General features: G+C 41.0%; 1 protein-coding gene across 2 annotated transcripts in view; it reads right to left on the bottom strand.

Annotated features, from left to right (window-relative positions):
* Positions 1-17,213, bottom strand: part of TfAP-2 (transcription factor AP-2) — a 244,862-nt gene that overhangs the window by 159,816 nt on the left and 67,833 nt on the right. The window contains exon 1 of one of the 2 annotated variants that reach the window (XM_031991389.2): positions 2,929-2,988. The exons of the other annotated variant lie outside the window; for it this stretch is intronic. Coding sequence (XP_031847249.1) covers positions 2,929-2,973 — 45 coding nt within the window. The 5' untranslated portion in view covers positions 2,974-2,988. Of the gene's footprint in view, positions 1-2,928; positions 2,989-17,213 lie in introns of those variants that run through there. 2 annotated transcript variants of the gene reach the window in all.

The raw sequence follows: 17,213 nt of genomic DNA, 5'->3' as shown, positions 1-17,213 counted from the left end.
TACTTGGACTTAAACTTACACCTCACTTAGACTTAAACTGTTCTATTATTAATGAACTTCCCACCTGTAATTACTTGTAGAAAGTTCTTCGGTTATAATATCAATCGCGTTGCATAATCGTGACAGTGTGAGTTAAGAATATCTTCTCCAGTCATTTGTTTTAGCTGATATTTTACATAATAATATATTTTGCAAGGAAGAAGGACTGAGAGTTTAACCTAAAAATAATTTCCTGTCTGTTTCAGTTTCACTCTGAGAAATTATATCCCTTTCATGAAAGAATTTAATCTTGGATCATGTCGATTCTAACCTTTCCATGGTTTTGAGAAACAATCAAAAACTGTATTATTTATTATCCAGGAAAGATAATACGAAGCGGCAATCGAAACAGAGTATATAATACTCCGGCGCGGTGAAATCCAGCTTCCCGTTGAGCTAACAGAACTTACGTAAAGCTAATATTTTTATTATCTTGAAGCTGATTTGTAGAAACTCGTGAGAAACCGGCGGGAATAGATGCTGGGACGCGTGAGATACGTTTATTTGATAAACAGTATTACTTGAATTTATTTTCGAAGGCTGGGAAGTTTAGTCACGCTTTAAGGTGTGTCCTCGGAAGATTCGCTAGTGCTCAGCATTTTGTCATCAATCAGTTCTGGGTTGAGAAAGTGTTGTTGATGGAGAAAATAGCGAATAGGTTTCAATGAAAAGGGAATTTCTATCCTGTCATTTTAACGTTGCTTAAATTTCAATGTTGTGAAAAAATAGTGGACGTAAAGGACAAAGGGCTACAAATGCTAATAGTTTAGAAGTGAATAGAAAACCTACTGGACTTTCGTAATTTTTTGACAATGTTACTCTTAAAATCTAATACACTATTCTATCAAGGAGTAGGTTCACTTTTTGTGTAATTTGTTAACTTAACGATTCAAAAATTCGTTTTTAGCAAGTCAGAAACTCCTTTTTCTTATTTGTAATAATTATGCGAAAAGAATCTTATTAAAAAGAATGCACCTACAAAAGTAAATTTAATTCTTATTTTTCTAAGTTACTTTAAAATAATGAGAGTACTTTCAAACATCCATGGGTGTGATACCATTAATGGAAACTGATTTATATAACAATTCGTTATAAATTACTATAAACGACGTTTAAATGTATGTAGTTCACTTTTCAGGCTATATAAAAATATTGATTTCTTTGTGCAAAAAGTTGCACCTCCCCTTAAGAGTGAATTACAGCAAATGGAGTCTGCGTTTTCGCACTTTTATTTTGGCAAAGGAATTCCACTATGATCATATTTTGATATTTGTATATTGATCAGAATATTGCATATTAATGACGAAAATGTGATATTGCATATTGGTTGGATAACATTAATAATATTTACGTTTGTTCAGTTGAGTAAGTAAACCAAGGCGAATCGGATCAATTCGGATTTAACAGTGAAAAACTAATAGTTATAATTTACAATCAAAATCCTTTTTCGTAAAATTCTAATTACCACCTTGCCTTACAACCTACATGTATGTCGGACTCGTGGTGAAGATTTCAAATATAATTTAACAAATATACATACCACTTAATATTTTCCAGGTACGAATTGAATATTTTTTTTCTGTTATTAATTGTCATGCTTCTGAGTAAACGTAAACATAGAATAGGTGTAGAGTTTTTCTCTTTTTTTAATGAATTGTGAGCAGTAAAATATCTCTGTTAAACGCAATTGGGAAATAAAGCATAGAACAAGGGGTTAATAGACATTCAGCTTCAGTATCAGTAAAAAAAAGTGTTTAAAAACTTAAAAATCTTCGTTTTATAACCGATATAAAACCAATCATTGACATATTTGTCGCATATATTCGACCTTGTAATACTATATCTATTAGCATAGGTTTCGTGACACGATTCTAGGCAAAGATTGCATTGAATCCAATCTTTTGATAGATAGGTGGATAAAATTTTCATTACAATAAATGCAATATTATTCTCTGGAAGATCCTGTATTTGTGTTATTAATTGATCCGTCCTATCAGTATTGATCCTTTTCTTAATAGTGTCCTTCTTTGGCCCAGTCTTCAACTTTTTTTGTTGTTTTACAAGAAGTATCATTTTATTGACAAATGATGACAAATATAAACTTGGTTTTTTTTAATTATTCAACAGGTAAATCTTCTTTGTAGGATTGTACAAAATATGCGATAAATTTCTAGAACCTGACTATGGTTAGTTCGTTGTAGTTAACTTTTACTATCGTGTCTTTCATTGTTTTTGGTCTCCGTGATCCCTGATTTGTGTCTTCTTTTTTGTATAAATAATCACGATATCTATAACCATACACATGAAAAAACCGATTTGTCCCGCGCGATTTGATTCAAATAAGCCCCTTTCGAAGGATTTCAAAGTGGATACGATAAATGAATAAAATACAATTATAATAATCTAAGACTTAGACTAATAATAATCAACACATTTGAATTTCCAAGCCGAACTTACCCTTTCAAATGTGAAATTCCAATTAATGTATTTTAGACTAACCATAAATTCGTTGCGTTCGCTGCAATTCTAACACGTGTTGGTAGCAAACAATGGTTTGAAACAATTAAGGATGTATTGGATTAAGTGTAGAGAAGGCGTACGCGGTAATATGGACCGTCAACATGCTCATTTCTATAACAACGTAACAAATATAACCAATATTCTGATTTTTATCCGATTCGCTCCGTGATCCGATTCGCCTCGACCTGCCCTACATGCAGAGATGCAATTTCATTGATCACAACCGTAAACAAATCCTCCTATGTAACACAAACCCAAAACAAAAATGTTTTCATCGACTTGTCATCCTCAATCAGATCACTCGATTCACCGACTCAAAAGAAAAAAAAAACATCGATCACCGAAAAATATATCTTGAAAAGAGTTTACCATTTGATGCATCCTTGCGGTGTTGTAGTAGTCTAGGTTCGGCATCCGGTCGTCCGATGAATTAACCCTAACGTGCGAATTGACACTTCCTCCTGGCGAAACTCGAAGACGAAGACGATTGTCCGGGAATTGAACGAATTCACACGGGCCCAGTCATCGCGCGTGTTACCATCGACACGAAGAAGAAAAATCCTGTTCGCACTCGTCACTGTGTTCGCGCACCACCAACAAAGGAAACTGCCAAGAAGACAATAAGATGCAAAACGAAAATGAGGAAAGATAAAGAAACAATCCAAGGTTCGACAGGTCCAGTCGACTCACACAGTAGATGATCGAGTCACTGTCACCACGGCGACGCCGAGCAATCACGGCCGCGTTATTCCTTTCCGTAGGTGCACGCGGCTCGGGGCCTCACGGCGGTCTAATCACTGTCTAACCGGCGCGGGGGCCGAGACCGGTAAACGTCACTGGAGTCCCGAACACTTTGCCGCGACACGCATGCACAGACTGCCGGTGGGCTGCGTAAGGGGTGAGTTGGAAATTTCGCGCGGTTTCACCAGTCCCGGTGCGCCGGTCGCGTGATCTCTTTGCCGGCTACTAGTCTCTGGCGGGGCCAGTTTCCGGCGAAAAGAGGACAACGTCGGGTCGAATCGATGAGACGGAGACACGACAGGGTGGTGAGGATGCGTTGGCAAGGGTGAAGTGGTGAAGGGTAAAGGCAGAGAAAAAACAGGAATAAAATACATAAAAGAACTGGGGGAGAGACGGAGACGGATAGAGAGTGGTAGAGGGAAAGGAGGAGAGAAGTAGAGAAAGAGAGAGAGAAAGAAAGAAAGAGAGAGAAAGAGAGAGAAAGGAAGGCAAGGAGCCGAGATATATCGAGTTACCGGCACAGAGGATATTGTTTTCCGATATCTCGAGCTTTGTATGAGTATTCGCCTTAAACCGTCGTACACGCAGGAAGACTCGAGGGTTACTGCGCCCGCGGGGCCTTAGCTACCAGATAGACGCCGCTTGCTGCTCGGGCCCGTTGGGGTGGGAACTGGGATGGGCCTTGAGGCCCGGCGTACCGCGCCGCAGTTGGATTATTGGTCGGCGCTGGCCCGGTGAGCGCCAATCCACGGCCACTACCGCGAGATCGGCACGTGAACGCGTGACGCCCAGCTGGCGTCCGATTGGTCGACCTCTCCCGGAGCCAGCCCGCGCGGCTAGCTTCGTACAACGGGGAACCGCTTCGCTGCGGCGGATAAACCTCTGGATAACGTCGTGAGGATTTTATTTTCCGAATAAAGGATGAGCAGCCTTTATCTCTCACTCCGCCGTAGCCCCGCGATCTCGCGCGCCGATATCGGCGCCGCCACTTCAAAAGATACGGCCGAACTCCGGGCGACTCGCAACTCTGGGTATGCCGGTTCGAAACCGATGGATGATCTTTTCGTCGGTGTTCTGCTACCTTCACCCCGTGTCTTCATGATCTCTCTTTTATTTCGTCGGAGGAGATGCCTGTGATGATGCACTTTTTGTTCACCCTTTTGTTTCGCGTTTCAATGGGTGGATGCAGGGGGAGATGTTTGGGGCAGCTGTTCGCGGTAGTTTCGAGTATGGAATTTGTATCGAAGTTTTCGGAGCGCGGAGTATGTATGTATGTATGTTTGTAGAACATTTATAGTACGGGGTGTTTGGCATTTTTGAAGGTTTCGGTGTCGGAGCTTGTTTTTGGCATTTATTTGTGTTTTGGTTGGAAGTGTTCAGAATATTTGGAGGAAGAAGTTATTGTTGTATGTTTAGTTTTGTGAAATGTTTTGTGATAGTTGGTTATTGATTTATTAAGGGATGTTCTTCTTTTGAATAATGGGAAATATTGTAAGAGATGATTGACCTTCGTTTTCTTTGTAAGCTGGTCAGCAGGAAACGTACAGTTTTTTATGTATTTTAATTTTCTCAAGTTTATATCATCACTGAATGTATTAACTTAGCCTACAGCCTTCTGATATACATCCTTCACAGTTTCCGAAGAAGATCAACTTCAGGCATCACTGATTCATTAAAACTTGAAATCTTTGTCGGCCGAAGTTTTGCCACTTCGAAATTACCTATAAAAGTCTAGTAACGAAATACTCGTGCTTTTCAAGGGATGGGTTTATATTTTAATTTTCGAAAAACTACAGGGGAAGCCTGTTGATTTCACCTGGTATAAAATATTTAATAAAGAACGTGTATTGACGCTTATACTTTCCAACTTGACAGCAAAGAATAGTTTAATAAAACTATTGTTTCTCATTTTGAGGAAACTTAATACAGTTTCATTTAACTTCTAATTTCCTGAAGCCATTCACGGATGAAATGAAATTTCATTTAATGTTAGTCCTTTCAACCCTTGAATCTCTTTTATTGTTCGAACCAACGGTAGCCACATTTATATATTTTCCCATTCATTTATTTATTTATACCTATAATATAAACTGTAATATCTGCAATAAAAAGTATGCTTAAAATTGAATACATAATTCCTTCTTTAAACCTGCGTACCATTAAAAATCTATTGTGCATAAAAATTAAAATGAATCATTTAAGGGTTGAACATCTTTACAGAAACATAATATTGTATAAATTTCTGTAATAAGGTCGCGGAACTTTGAGAGAAATCCTATTTCGTCAGAGGTTCCATTATTCCACAACGTTGCTGAATTATTGTTTATTAAATTGTGTCCTTTTTTTGTCGGCTCCCATAAATGGAAACCCCTTGCTCTCTGGCTCCCCTTATCGAGCAAGACGCGCCAATCATAATCATGTTACTTTCACGGAAAACGGTTGATTGTACGACTACACGGTCCCGATCTTTGCTGACCACGCGGACGCATTCAATGCCTCTAGTTCCATCGTTCTGGTCGACGACCCAATTTAACCCGGGGGCAGTCCAGAGGGTAGATTTCTGATCGGCTACCTGAGCAATGCACGAATGAATGAAATTCCTTCGACCGTTTCGTAGAACGTTACGATCCCCTTGCGGTTTATTACTATTACAAACTACGCGCTTTTTGTATCAACAGTTGATGGGATTTACTTAATTTCAATTCAGGAATTTCTGCCGTGTCTGTTCCGTGGCGTTTGATATCCATCATGTGCAAGATGATCGTGTCAGAACATCGGGAGATGATGTGATGTTTCATGAAACTTTAAATTATGAAGGATTATTTGTACCTAAGTAATAATAATTACTACGATAATTGCATAATATTTGCAAATTTGTAGAAGAAGTGTTAAAATACATTGAAATAAACAATTTTATTGAAACACAAGGTAGATAAGATATTACTATTAAGATGATGAAAGTCGTAATGGAAAATTATGAGAATAAAATGTACAGTTTATTATAGGGATATCAATATCGACATAAAATGAGGTTTAGAATCAGCGTAGAAAATTCCTGCAGAAAAAGTGTTGAAATATTTCACAAAAGTCGTGAGGGAAAAATAAAAATTCAACGAATCATCGCTACAGGTGTAAATCAATCTCGCAAGAGGCTGTAATCAGCGAGGAGTCATGCAATTCTGCGTTTCACATTTCCCACTCGCTTTTATGCGCGAAATAGTCTACGTTTCAATTGTTCCTGCGAATTTTATTCTGCGAATCTACGAACACCTAGCTGAAATTAAGATACTCTCCGGCAAATGAATAGCTTTCGGTGTACCGATGGTATGCGTACGGTTGGGGCAGGAATTCCAAAGATGAAATTACCTTACGAGGAATTCCTGAATCGGTTGTACGAACACGGCAGTTAGGTCCGAATCGTGACAGCCCAGGGCGTGCACGCGAGCGTACAAGAAAATTTCAGATCGAGCTGGCGAAATTGGAAGGGAGGTCTTTTAACGAGATGCGGTCATCACTGTGGCCGAAACTCTACGCTTGTCTTTTTCAGGGTGATTTCTCTTCTACGCGTGCACCCTTTCCCCCCACCCGTCACCTCCCATACCTTTGTTTTTCTCCCCTAACAAAATAGCAGTAATTATATTTCTGATATTTCGCACACTGTTTCCGTCACGTTTCAAACAGTCATTTTACGCTGCGTCGTCACACTGCTGAATATTATATAACTGTGTACACTATTTAACTCTGCAATGTGCAATTTTTTATTTTACATGAAGACAGTGATTTTATAAGGTAAAGTAAGGGAGCGAAATAAAACATTGTCTTTTTGTAGTTTTTGTTTGTGAATTGTAAATGACTATGCTCCGAAACAAAACAGTCATATAAAACAGTTAACAAATACTGCATCACGGTAAATTGTAAAATTTATTTCAGTAAGGAATATCTTGTTTCATCAATGCTCACAATGTCAAGTACAGAATTCACGTAACATAATAAAAAAAATTGTTGACAAACCTGTTCATGTTGTTGATTGACAGTTCCTCTTATTGTTCACTATTTAATACCTATTCCACCCAACTTGCTTCTCATTTCATTCATTTAATGATTAAACTACCCCAAAAGAGTTGACGACAAAATTCTCCCAAATGGCAGCTCAATCACGAAACGTACCACCCCTTACTTACAAAAATCTAACAAGTTCCCCACGGAATTGATTCCACGTCTAATCCAGCAACGACTTCCTCAAGACACGGAACGCGATCGCAGCCTCTATCGGAAAATCGAGGTGCGCAAATAATTTCCCGAAACCCGGCAAGGTATTAATTTGTAGAAGCCAGATTCGGCGGAATGCGCGGGGTTCGCTTCATTTGCACAATATTTTCCAACACTTCGCCGGCCGTGGCGAAAGTTTCATCACAGCCCATTGAGACACACTCGAGAAGATGGTTTCCCCCTTGAGTTCTCGAAGGCACAAAAGAGGATGCTGCGCTCTCTATACACGCCTAGGTACGTATTGCAAATTTAAACCGGCGTATATCTCAGGGCGTAACCAAAGAGGTAGGTAGGTTGGTAGGTAGGTATAAGGGATCTTATTGATCTGGTAGCCCGGGGCGTGTCATCCTGGGCTGTTGGCCGCAGGGAGGACCGCGGCTAACCCTAAAGCAAAGGGGGATCCCCGTGGCTGGCGCATGCGCCCGCGAGACCGTTTTCTCTGCCCAGAGGGCTAACTTACACCAATCACCAGGAGCTAGAAACCCTTTTCGCCGAGGGGTTTCGCCAAGAACTACCCTCTCTCGGAGGGAGAGAACTATATATATATAAATATGTATATATAAGCGTCTATGTGTGTGTGTGTGTATATATGTATATATATGTGCCTGTGTGTGTATATATATATATACATATATATGTATACCATACCATATAGATGGTATGTATATATGTATATGTGTATATAGCACGCCAATCCGTCCGTTTGCTCTGCCCTCTACTCGACAAAATCGCCTCTATTCGTCTCCGAATGTTTCCCCCGTGACGTCGGGGAAAGGCATCGTTCAACCGAGGAACATTACTATTACCCGCCATTATTACGATGGGTCTCCGTTAACGAGTGCCATTTCCTGTTTCATGGGGACAATCCCCCTTTTTTTATTGGTACCTCGAAGGGTGCAGAACGAGAGAGAGAAAGAGAGAGAGAGAGAGAAAGAGAGAGAGGAGATCGGTGATTTTGAGAATCTTGGTACGAGGATCTTGGTCTTGTAATGGAACCGGAGGGTGTATGCTAATGATAAAAAAGTTTGCGGATAATGGGTGATGAGAGTATTTTGAAATGATGTGGTATTCTTAGGACAACAAGTTTCCTTCTTGTGAGATGCGAAGATGGAATTTGTGTATGTTTATGATTTGAATGGAATTCTATGTAGTATGTAAATATAAATATTTAGGAGGAAGAGAAGAATATGAATGTTTAGAGATCAAATAATTATTGGTGCTTCTGCTCTAGAATGATCACTCTATCAGCTTCATTATTGATCAGATCCCTCTGGCACAGCAAAATACGGGGTGCTAATATTATCTAGTGAACTAGAAGATAAATTCAGTAACTTTATTTTGTGTTTTATCGTATTCTACCTATATCTTAGGTTTTGAAGTTGAACAAATTAATTCATATGTTTAAAATGTGTCTCATGTTCTTTGTCTTAATCCATGATGATAGTTGTTAAGATTCCCTAGAATCGACAAGCGAAGAAGATGAATTTGGCAACTGAATTATGAGTGCTACCAGACTTTTATTAAAATTCAAATGCAGATGCACGAAATGCAGATTTCCAGGAGTAGTAAGATCACTCATGCGCGCTAACTATCGCGAATGTAAGCAAATACGTCCATGTTGCATTGGTAAAATGTGTACCGGGACTTATAATTTGGCTGTCTCGTTCATCTTGCGTAGAATTCATAAACGGCGACGGAGAAAATGAAGCAAGGGTCCCTTGATCCCCGCGTCGCAACGAACACACCCGTGATCTGCTATTAGTTTTGCCGCCATACAGCAGTTAAACATACGGCATGACGATCTACATGCTTCTAAACCAGTTTCTGGCATCATATGAGTTATAAAGACATTACACACTTGTGGCGCTGTAATTACAATAGTACAGCGGTCATAATGTTTCCGAATAGGTACATTCTTCACTCGAATACGCGAAGGGGTTGTTGCACTAATATTCGCCCGTAACCAATATCGGCGAATTTATGTGTTCCAAACACTAGAGGTTGCAACAATGAAAATAAAAATAAAAATGTGTTCGAAAACGCTACCGTGTAATTATAGAATAATATTTCTCACAACTCTTTGGATGCAAAGTAATACAAATCCTACACAAGGTAATGTATGAAGGTATGAAGCCGCATGCTTCATTTATTTATTCATAGATAAGTAAATAAAAAAGTAACAACGTTAGCTATCAATGACAATATTTCATTCTAGTTAAAACTGTAGATAACCTTTAACTTTCAGAAAATATGTCCTTGTGGAACAAGTTTATCAGCACCATCGCACCCTGGAACAAAATATTACTTCTAGACTATTTGTGTCACAATATTTTTGATATTTTCCAAAGACAGCGAGCATATTTTGCCTTTAATTCTGTAATCTAAATAATCTAATTATTTTTCAACAAATTTCATAGTAAACAATACCACTTCATAGTTAATGCAACTCTCAGTTCAACTTTTTTTCTGCGGATTATCCATATATAAAATTTTCAAATCTACTAAAATCCTGTTACTCGGACACTGATCGAATATTTTCGAAAAAGAAAAATCTCATTCCTGTTCCTGTCACAGGAGAAAAACAAGTGAAACGAGCCACCTCGACCAGCGACAACTCGAAATCCGAAACAGCAGGGACTCGCGAAGGACTGCACCGTTAAGGGTTCAAGGATCGTCATTGGGAAGGAAACGAGATGGGGGTCGTGAGCAGTGATCTTTAACGAGCACGCTAACTATTGGTACTTATCCGCTGCGGTGTTTACACGCACGGCGTGTTATGGACTTCTTTCGTGGACTCTTCTTGTCGCTTCGCCTCGGAGCAGCTTCAGCTGGACCTGGTACCGCGCGGCAGTCGTAAATCACCATGAATGCCGGCGTTGCGCTTCTACGACCTCGTAGGTGGCGCAAGCAGGTCTCGCGAGGACGAGCCGGACACCGCAGTGGACATCTAGCCCCCTATACACGTTCGAACATCTTGCGATGCATCGACCTTTAGATTTCAGGAAAGCTGCACCAGCGTCAGGTTGACTATAGAGTCAACCTATGGACATACTATGGATTCTTCTCAGTATGCCGTCTACAACACCATCCGTTATAGCGTAGATCGAGGTGAATCGGTTCAGTTCAAATTTAACAGCGAAAAAGTAGTAGTTAAAACATAGAATTAGCATTTTTCTCATACACTTTTTATTAATAGACATTCAGCTTCAATATCAGTAAACAAATTTCGAAAAACTAAATCTTCGTTCTATAAACAAAAAACTGAAAAGTGAGAAATATTCTATTCAACCCAATACCAGGCGAATATATCTATGTCATTACGTGAGTTGAAATTACTGTAGATGAGATTACGGTTGGTTTAATTAATACCGAATAACTTTCGTTTACAATATTTTTGTTTCGGGTGAAGTTCGTAAACGTGAAACCCTGCAACGCGGAATGTTTTAATCGCGTTGTAGACGATTTTACTGTATACAATTTTAGAATATCTACCTACTATCCGGCGAGTAGAGCATTTACGTTATAAACATATTGATTTTAACACTAAATTTACGGAATGCTTCAATTTGACGTATATTGAATTTTATAAATATTAATTGCTAAATGTTCATGTTAATTTTGATTGACGGAATTTTATGACTAATATTGTAATTGTCTATTTTTAGATTCCTAATTTCCACGATCCAAATGAACGAACGTCAACTTTGCTAGAAACAGTAGAATAAATTGTACAATAAACGCCCGTAAATCTAGTGTTAAATACTTTTGTGGACTGGCAATATCGGCGTCAGAAGCATCTGACGTGACAAAAGAAGAATCGGTACTGTGCAGGAAAAAAGTGATGCTGATGCAAGTTTCATGACACCGAGGAGTCGATGCAACATGTTCTACTGTTTATAGGGAACTTGACCCCTTGGTTTATATCAACGTGTTAGACTTGTGGTGGAAATTTTTAACATGATTTATCAAACATAAATATTGCTCAATTCATGCTAATTCAAAGTAAATATTATTCTTCTGTAATCAATTATTATACTTAAGAGCAAACATAGACATAAAATATGTCTATAATTTTTTTCCTTTTTCCAATAAATTATTAATGATGAAGTGGTCGTGTCGATCAGAGTTAAGAAAGAAATCATTGGCCAAGGGGTTAATACAGAGACCGAAGGTGAAACGTTGGTTGAACGCGCACCCCGTGGACCCTGTTAGAGTTTCTCCGATTTTGAAGACTTTTCTCGTGGTGTGCTCGCCGTGCCAGGAAGACTTCAACCCTTTGCTCTGCAAATATTTGCCCCCCGGGCACGGCCAAGCGTCTAATGTTCTACTCGCGAGTATAGCCGCGACGCGCGCGCTTAACTTTACGGTTACGCGTTGGTTTCGTTTATTTGTCAGGCGGTGTACAATTTCTTTAACCCCTTGCCTTGTGATTTCTTTTGTAACTGAGTTGATTGTAGTTGTATGGTTTAGTTGTTAGTGAGTTAATGGCTGGAATGAAAATTAAGTGCATATTCGATGTTAAATACCAACGCATTTATTTCATAGTTTCAGAAATGGTGAATTGTTTTATTCATTAGCTTCCGTTTGTAATTTTTGTTAAAGTGTCCGGGTCGATACTATAAAGCGGGGGGTTCAAAAGTTATAGGTATTAATATTCTCCAAATAATAATTCGCTCGTCGAACGTGCAAATTGTTACTTAATAATTAACCGGAATCGTTAAACATTTCAATTTTTATAATAGTTTGTTTGTTTGTTCATAATTGATCAGTACATATGGAAGAAAGTAAAGAGCGGCGTAGAAATCAATTCCGATAAATAATTTCATTGTTTTTTAAAGTCTCGTCACCGGGAATATTCCGATAAAACCCGGATTCAAAGGGGTCGCTGATACCGGCCGGTTAATATTGATTTTTAAATATTTGTTCATATCACCCACGATGTACTTTCAATTAAACGTTACAAATATGTTAATAAGATGCGTACCCGGCGTAATTTGATCGAAACGTAGCTCGCCGCTTCGCGTATTCTCTGTAAGCACCGAAACTGGTTTCGATGTAAACTCGTCGAATACGATTTCGGTAAATACCAGCCTCGTCGCCGATAGTTGCCGCTGTGTGCACAACTAGTTCTGGTAAACACGCGCCGGTTGATTAACCGAAAATTGTCGATATCAATCTCCATTGTGAACATTGAATTTCTTCCACAATAGACCGACCTTCTCGATATCATTTCAGGTTATCTTGTTATCTACTCAAATGTTTCGTAATGCAAAATAACATATTTCATTCGTCATTGTAAATTATGAAAATCATCTAAATACCTTTCGGAATATTTTTTACTTTAGAAATTGAGAATTAAGAAATATCAAATTTTTTAACAATATTTTAGGTAAATAGGTAAAGTTAACGATGTTATTTAATTTATTGATTTAGTTTTGATATCTTTTTATTGCATGTAACCGACCTTTCAAATAAACAGGGTTTGTTTATAAGGTTCCACCGTTTAGAAAGCGCGATGAATTGCGCGGATAACCCGCGCGTGATGTAATTTATTTCGGAGAAAAGTGGAAAAATATTCAAGAAATGAATTCATATGTCCAACTTTTCGTTCGTGATACACGCGCACGAGGAGAAATCCGCGATATTGCCAGAGGCGTTTCAAACTCTACTCCGTGATAGTTATCGTGTTCCGATAAATCGAGTGCGTGTTATCCTTAGACGCTGGTGAGACACGGGAAAGCGAGAAACATCATGTTCGAACGTTATAACAAAATAGTGTGCGAAAATTTCACGTAGGTAACAACAGTAATAAATACGCTCCATTTTTCCGCTGTTTTCATCGTCCGTTACGAAACTGTAGGTAATTCGAATGTATCAAGCTACATCACACTTAAATGAAACAGATCGAAAGAATAATTTCTAAAAAACTAAGAAGAATCATTGCTCACGCAATATTTATGAAACTGATTCTGTATTCCCTCTGTTTTACACTCAGTTATCATTAAAACTGAATACAACTGTATTATTCTTTAAGTCTGTAACAACACGTAAGTAAATATTCGCCTCAAGGCAAATAAAAAAACAAACAAGACAAACATCCAACATCCATTCGAAATTCTCCAACAAAACAACACCGACAGCAAATTCAACCTCAATCCTATTCCTCATCGTTGAACTCTATAAGATTCAATTCATTATTCGAGTCTCGCGTTTATGATCCGAACAAAATGTTCCTCAAGAACAGGGCCGAGGAGCCGGTACGGCACCGGTCTCTCCGAGTGTCCGCCATCGCGTACACCGGGGACCATTCCCCGCAGAGTCGCGTCGTGGACGTAGTCTTTCCGTAGGAAAGCGGCCGAGGAGAGCGAGAGTTTATACGCGTCGAGGGCAACTGAAATTTATAATGTCGGGTAATCGTGGCAGGGCGTGCACGCACCTGGGTACTAGGGTACCGGCACGTTATTATGATTAGCTACTTTCGGTCCGGTCCAAGGGAGTGCTGGAGATTCCGATCGGATACGCGATACGCGACGCACACCTCGGATTACGGCCCAGAGAAGATGATCTTCCCTGCGGACGCCCGGGGCCGTCGTCAGGTACCTACACACCCTACCCACCTCCTACCAAGACATACTTCATTTATTATGACTGTGATCATCGATTATGCACCGACGTCTAGCCCCCGTCCCCTTTCATCCCGCGCCTTCGCCCTATCCAGGGTCCTGTTTTGCCTTTTCCGTCCCCCTTACCTGCCCTTCGTTCGCGTTTCTCTTCATCGCGAGACTTCGCCGCTTCCTCTCTCTCCCTTCCGTCTCCGAACCGTGCTGTCCTCCTTCTCGCCCCTTTCCTCCTTCGTCCTCGGTCGCTCGCTTTTTCTCTCGCGATACGCTCGGCCGAGATCAGCCGCGAGCACGCATTATCTGCGGCTAGAGGATATATGAAGCGGATTACGCCGAGGGGGGCGATGAATGCCGGCCGCACACCACCACCACCACCACCACCACCCCCTTCACCCTCCCATCTCCTGATGAGGGTGTCCGCTAAGGTCCGTGGCGAATTTCCAAGAGGTTGCCCCTCTCCGCGAGGAGAGCGGGTTCATCCTTTTCGGCCGGTCCCGGATGGTTCTACGGTGCAACGGGGGAGATCGGGATCGTTGATTGCGCGAGATCTAACGAGAAGCCGCGACCGATGTTCTGGCGCTGATGTCGCTGAGAATGGATGGGTTCGCAGAGATTTGGAAAGAAATTTTGTGGATGCTTCGACTTTGTGTTGAGCAATTGATTTTACTGATTGAAATAAAAGTGTTTGCGTTTTAGGGTATTCTTGGAATAATATTGCTTGATCAATTATGTTAACTTGCATGCCACTTAGCAAACTACTTTGTTAGTTTGTATTTATGTATGAATAAATATTTGTAATTAATACGGTTGCTGTTAGGCATGATAAATGTTTGAGTTGCCGCAAATCAGTTGCTGGGAAATAAAACAAAAAGGAAAGAAATAAGAAGATGAATCAATGATGTATATGATATGTTTCAGGTTGTTAAGAAATATACTATTACTATTTTATGAACATCTTCGCGAGTAGAATTAAACAGTACTAGTCAGACAAGCAGAGCAGTGACACTCGAGTGGACAATACCATCAATTTCCAAACATTCCAAGATTAGAATATAAAAATATATTTTCGTAGCTTCGACAATTCCACTCAGCGAAGCTAATCAAATAACATACTAATATCATGCTCCCGCAGCACGTTATTCAAAGCACAGAATCAAAATATCGAGATACATCTTCGACACGCAAATCCGTAACACGTTGTGCGCACAGTCGGAGGTTGAAAATCAGCTTTCAGAAACACTCGATCCTAGTTTCCCTTTACCGCGTTACAACGTAACTGCAACTAGGATAGACCACACGTAACGATACGAGCGCCCGTGTAAAGGGAAGCGCACCGAAACGCTCAATTACACCGAACAATGGAATAAATTAAACGTGTTCGTTGCGCGACCAACATCCACCAAGGGAATTACGCGGATTTACAAGACAGGAAACCGTAAGCAAACAGTACACGCAAAACTCTCCGCAGACTTTTTGGAACATCTACGCATCTCACCCGTCGACACGATCACCGAAGATCGTTCGTCAATTGAGAAGTCACCCCCGCGGCGATTCCTTGCTCTAATAAAGCTATCCCGCTGGGGTCGCGTCACGAATTTTTCACGGTCGGGTCGCGCCATAAATCTCCGATTGCATCGTTTAATACTTTTTCACGCGAGCTGTAATAGCTCGCGAGGCGAAGCGGGGGCGGGGAAGGGTGATCGCGCGCGAAATGTACACGGCGCTCGGCGGTTGAGCGCGGGGGAGGGCGCTGTCGCTGGAAAAAGACGGGGAAGGAGCGGAGCTCGGCGGGACAGGGACGACAAGATAGCGGGAAGAACGAGCAAAAACGGGACAGACCGGTAAAGGGGGAAGAAGAGGGAAAAATGGAGGGGGGCAGATGGAAAAGAGAAAAACGTGGGAGGGACGGGGAGGGGGATGGAAAAGAGAGGCACCGAAGTTGGAATTGATCGGAGGAGGAAGGATTGGAGGGACGCAACGGAGGGTTGCCCGCAGCGCAAGCGCCCCTCAGGCGACGTCACATTGATTCCTCCGGGAAGAGCTTACAAAATGGCCGCCGGCGTTCCATTCCTTCCTTGCTATTCGTACGGGGTAGGCTTCCGTCTATCTAGGTCTCTTTGTCTGAGGTATATGCGAATATGGGCGGCTGCTGCCGTGGCGCGGCAGGCAGGCAGGCAGGCAGGCAGGTACACGGGGCCCCACCGGGGTATGGGGAAATCGATGCACCTTAGGGAAAGGAATCGCGTAGCTCCTCTCTCCCTCTATATATGCTCGCTCGTATAATCTAGCTAGAGCTTACCGGCTCTCGGGCGGATGGCCGTGTTCGGCTGGATGGATCCGACCGGAGCAAGACGCGAAGGAGAGTTGCCAGCGCGGAAGGAATTGAATTATCAAACGGGGCGGAAGGTGCAACCTCTAAGGATGAACTGGCTTCCTAAAGTGAATCTTAATCTGATACAGGCGACGCGCGCGTTTATCGGATACCCCGGCGACGAACAAGATTGTTTTCGACCGTCCCCCGAACGGGTTGCGCCGGGAAGGGATCGAGTTCGGCGTGCACACGTGAATCCTAGATTTCGATATCCGAATTTCACGGGTTTCGATTGGTGTTTGGAGGAGAGTCTCGATGATAGTTGTGATGCAATTGGTATAGGCGTCAGGGAAAATAAGTGGAATGTTTGGACACGTGGTTTATCGTTCTTGAGATTGAGACGAGATTATGTTAAGTTGTTATAGATTGAATATTCAGAAAAATGTTTGGGTTTTTGGTGGAAAGTATATGGTTGAATGTTTGAACTTTTGTATGTTGTAAAATTGGCTGTAAAGGTGGTACTGTTAGTGCTAGATATTTAAATTTTGTTTGAGTGTATTTTGTAAGTATTAAAAATCTACAATTCGACGCAGGTTTTGTGAGTTTCCCTCAAACTCTACACTCGCCGATTCTGTACATAATTACCGCAATCCCTTCGTCGCTCTGATGAAGCGTGCCATTAAAACGCAAATGCTCCATTCCGTCGGCGTAAC

This window comes from Nomia melanderi, chromosome 6, assembly GCF_051020985.1.
Source record: "Nomia melanderi isolate GNS246 chromosome 6, iyNomMela1, whole genome shotgun sequence".
NCBI classification, from domain to species: domain Eukaryota; kingdom Metazoa; phylum Arthropoda; class Insecta; order Hymenoptera; family Halictidae; genus Nomia; species Nomia melanderi.
Note: the sequence above shows the minus strand (reverse complement) of the source record. Positions and strands in the feature narration are given on the sequence as shown.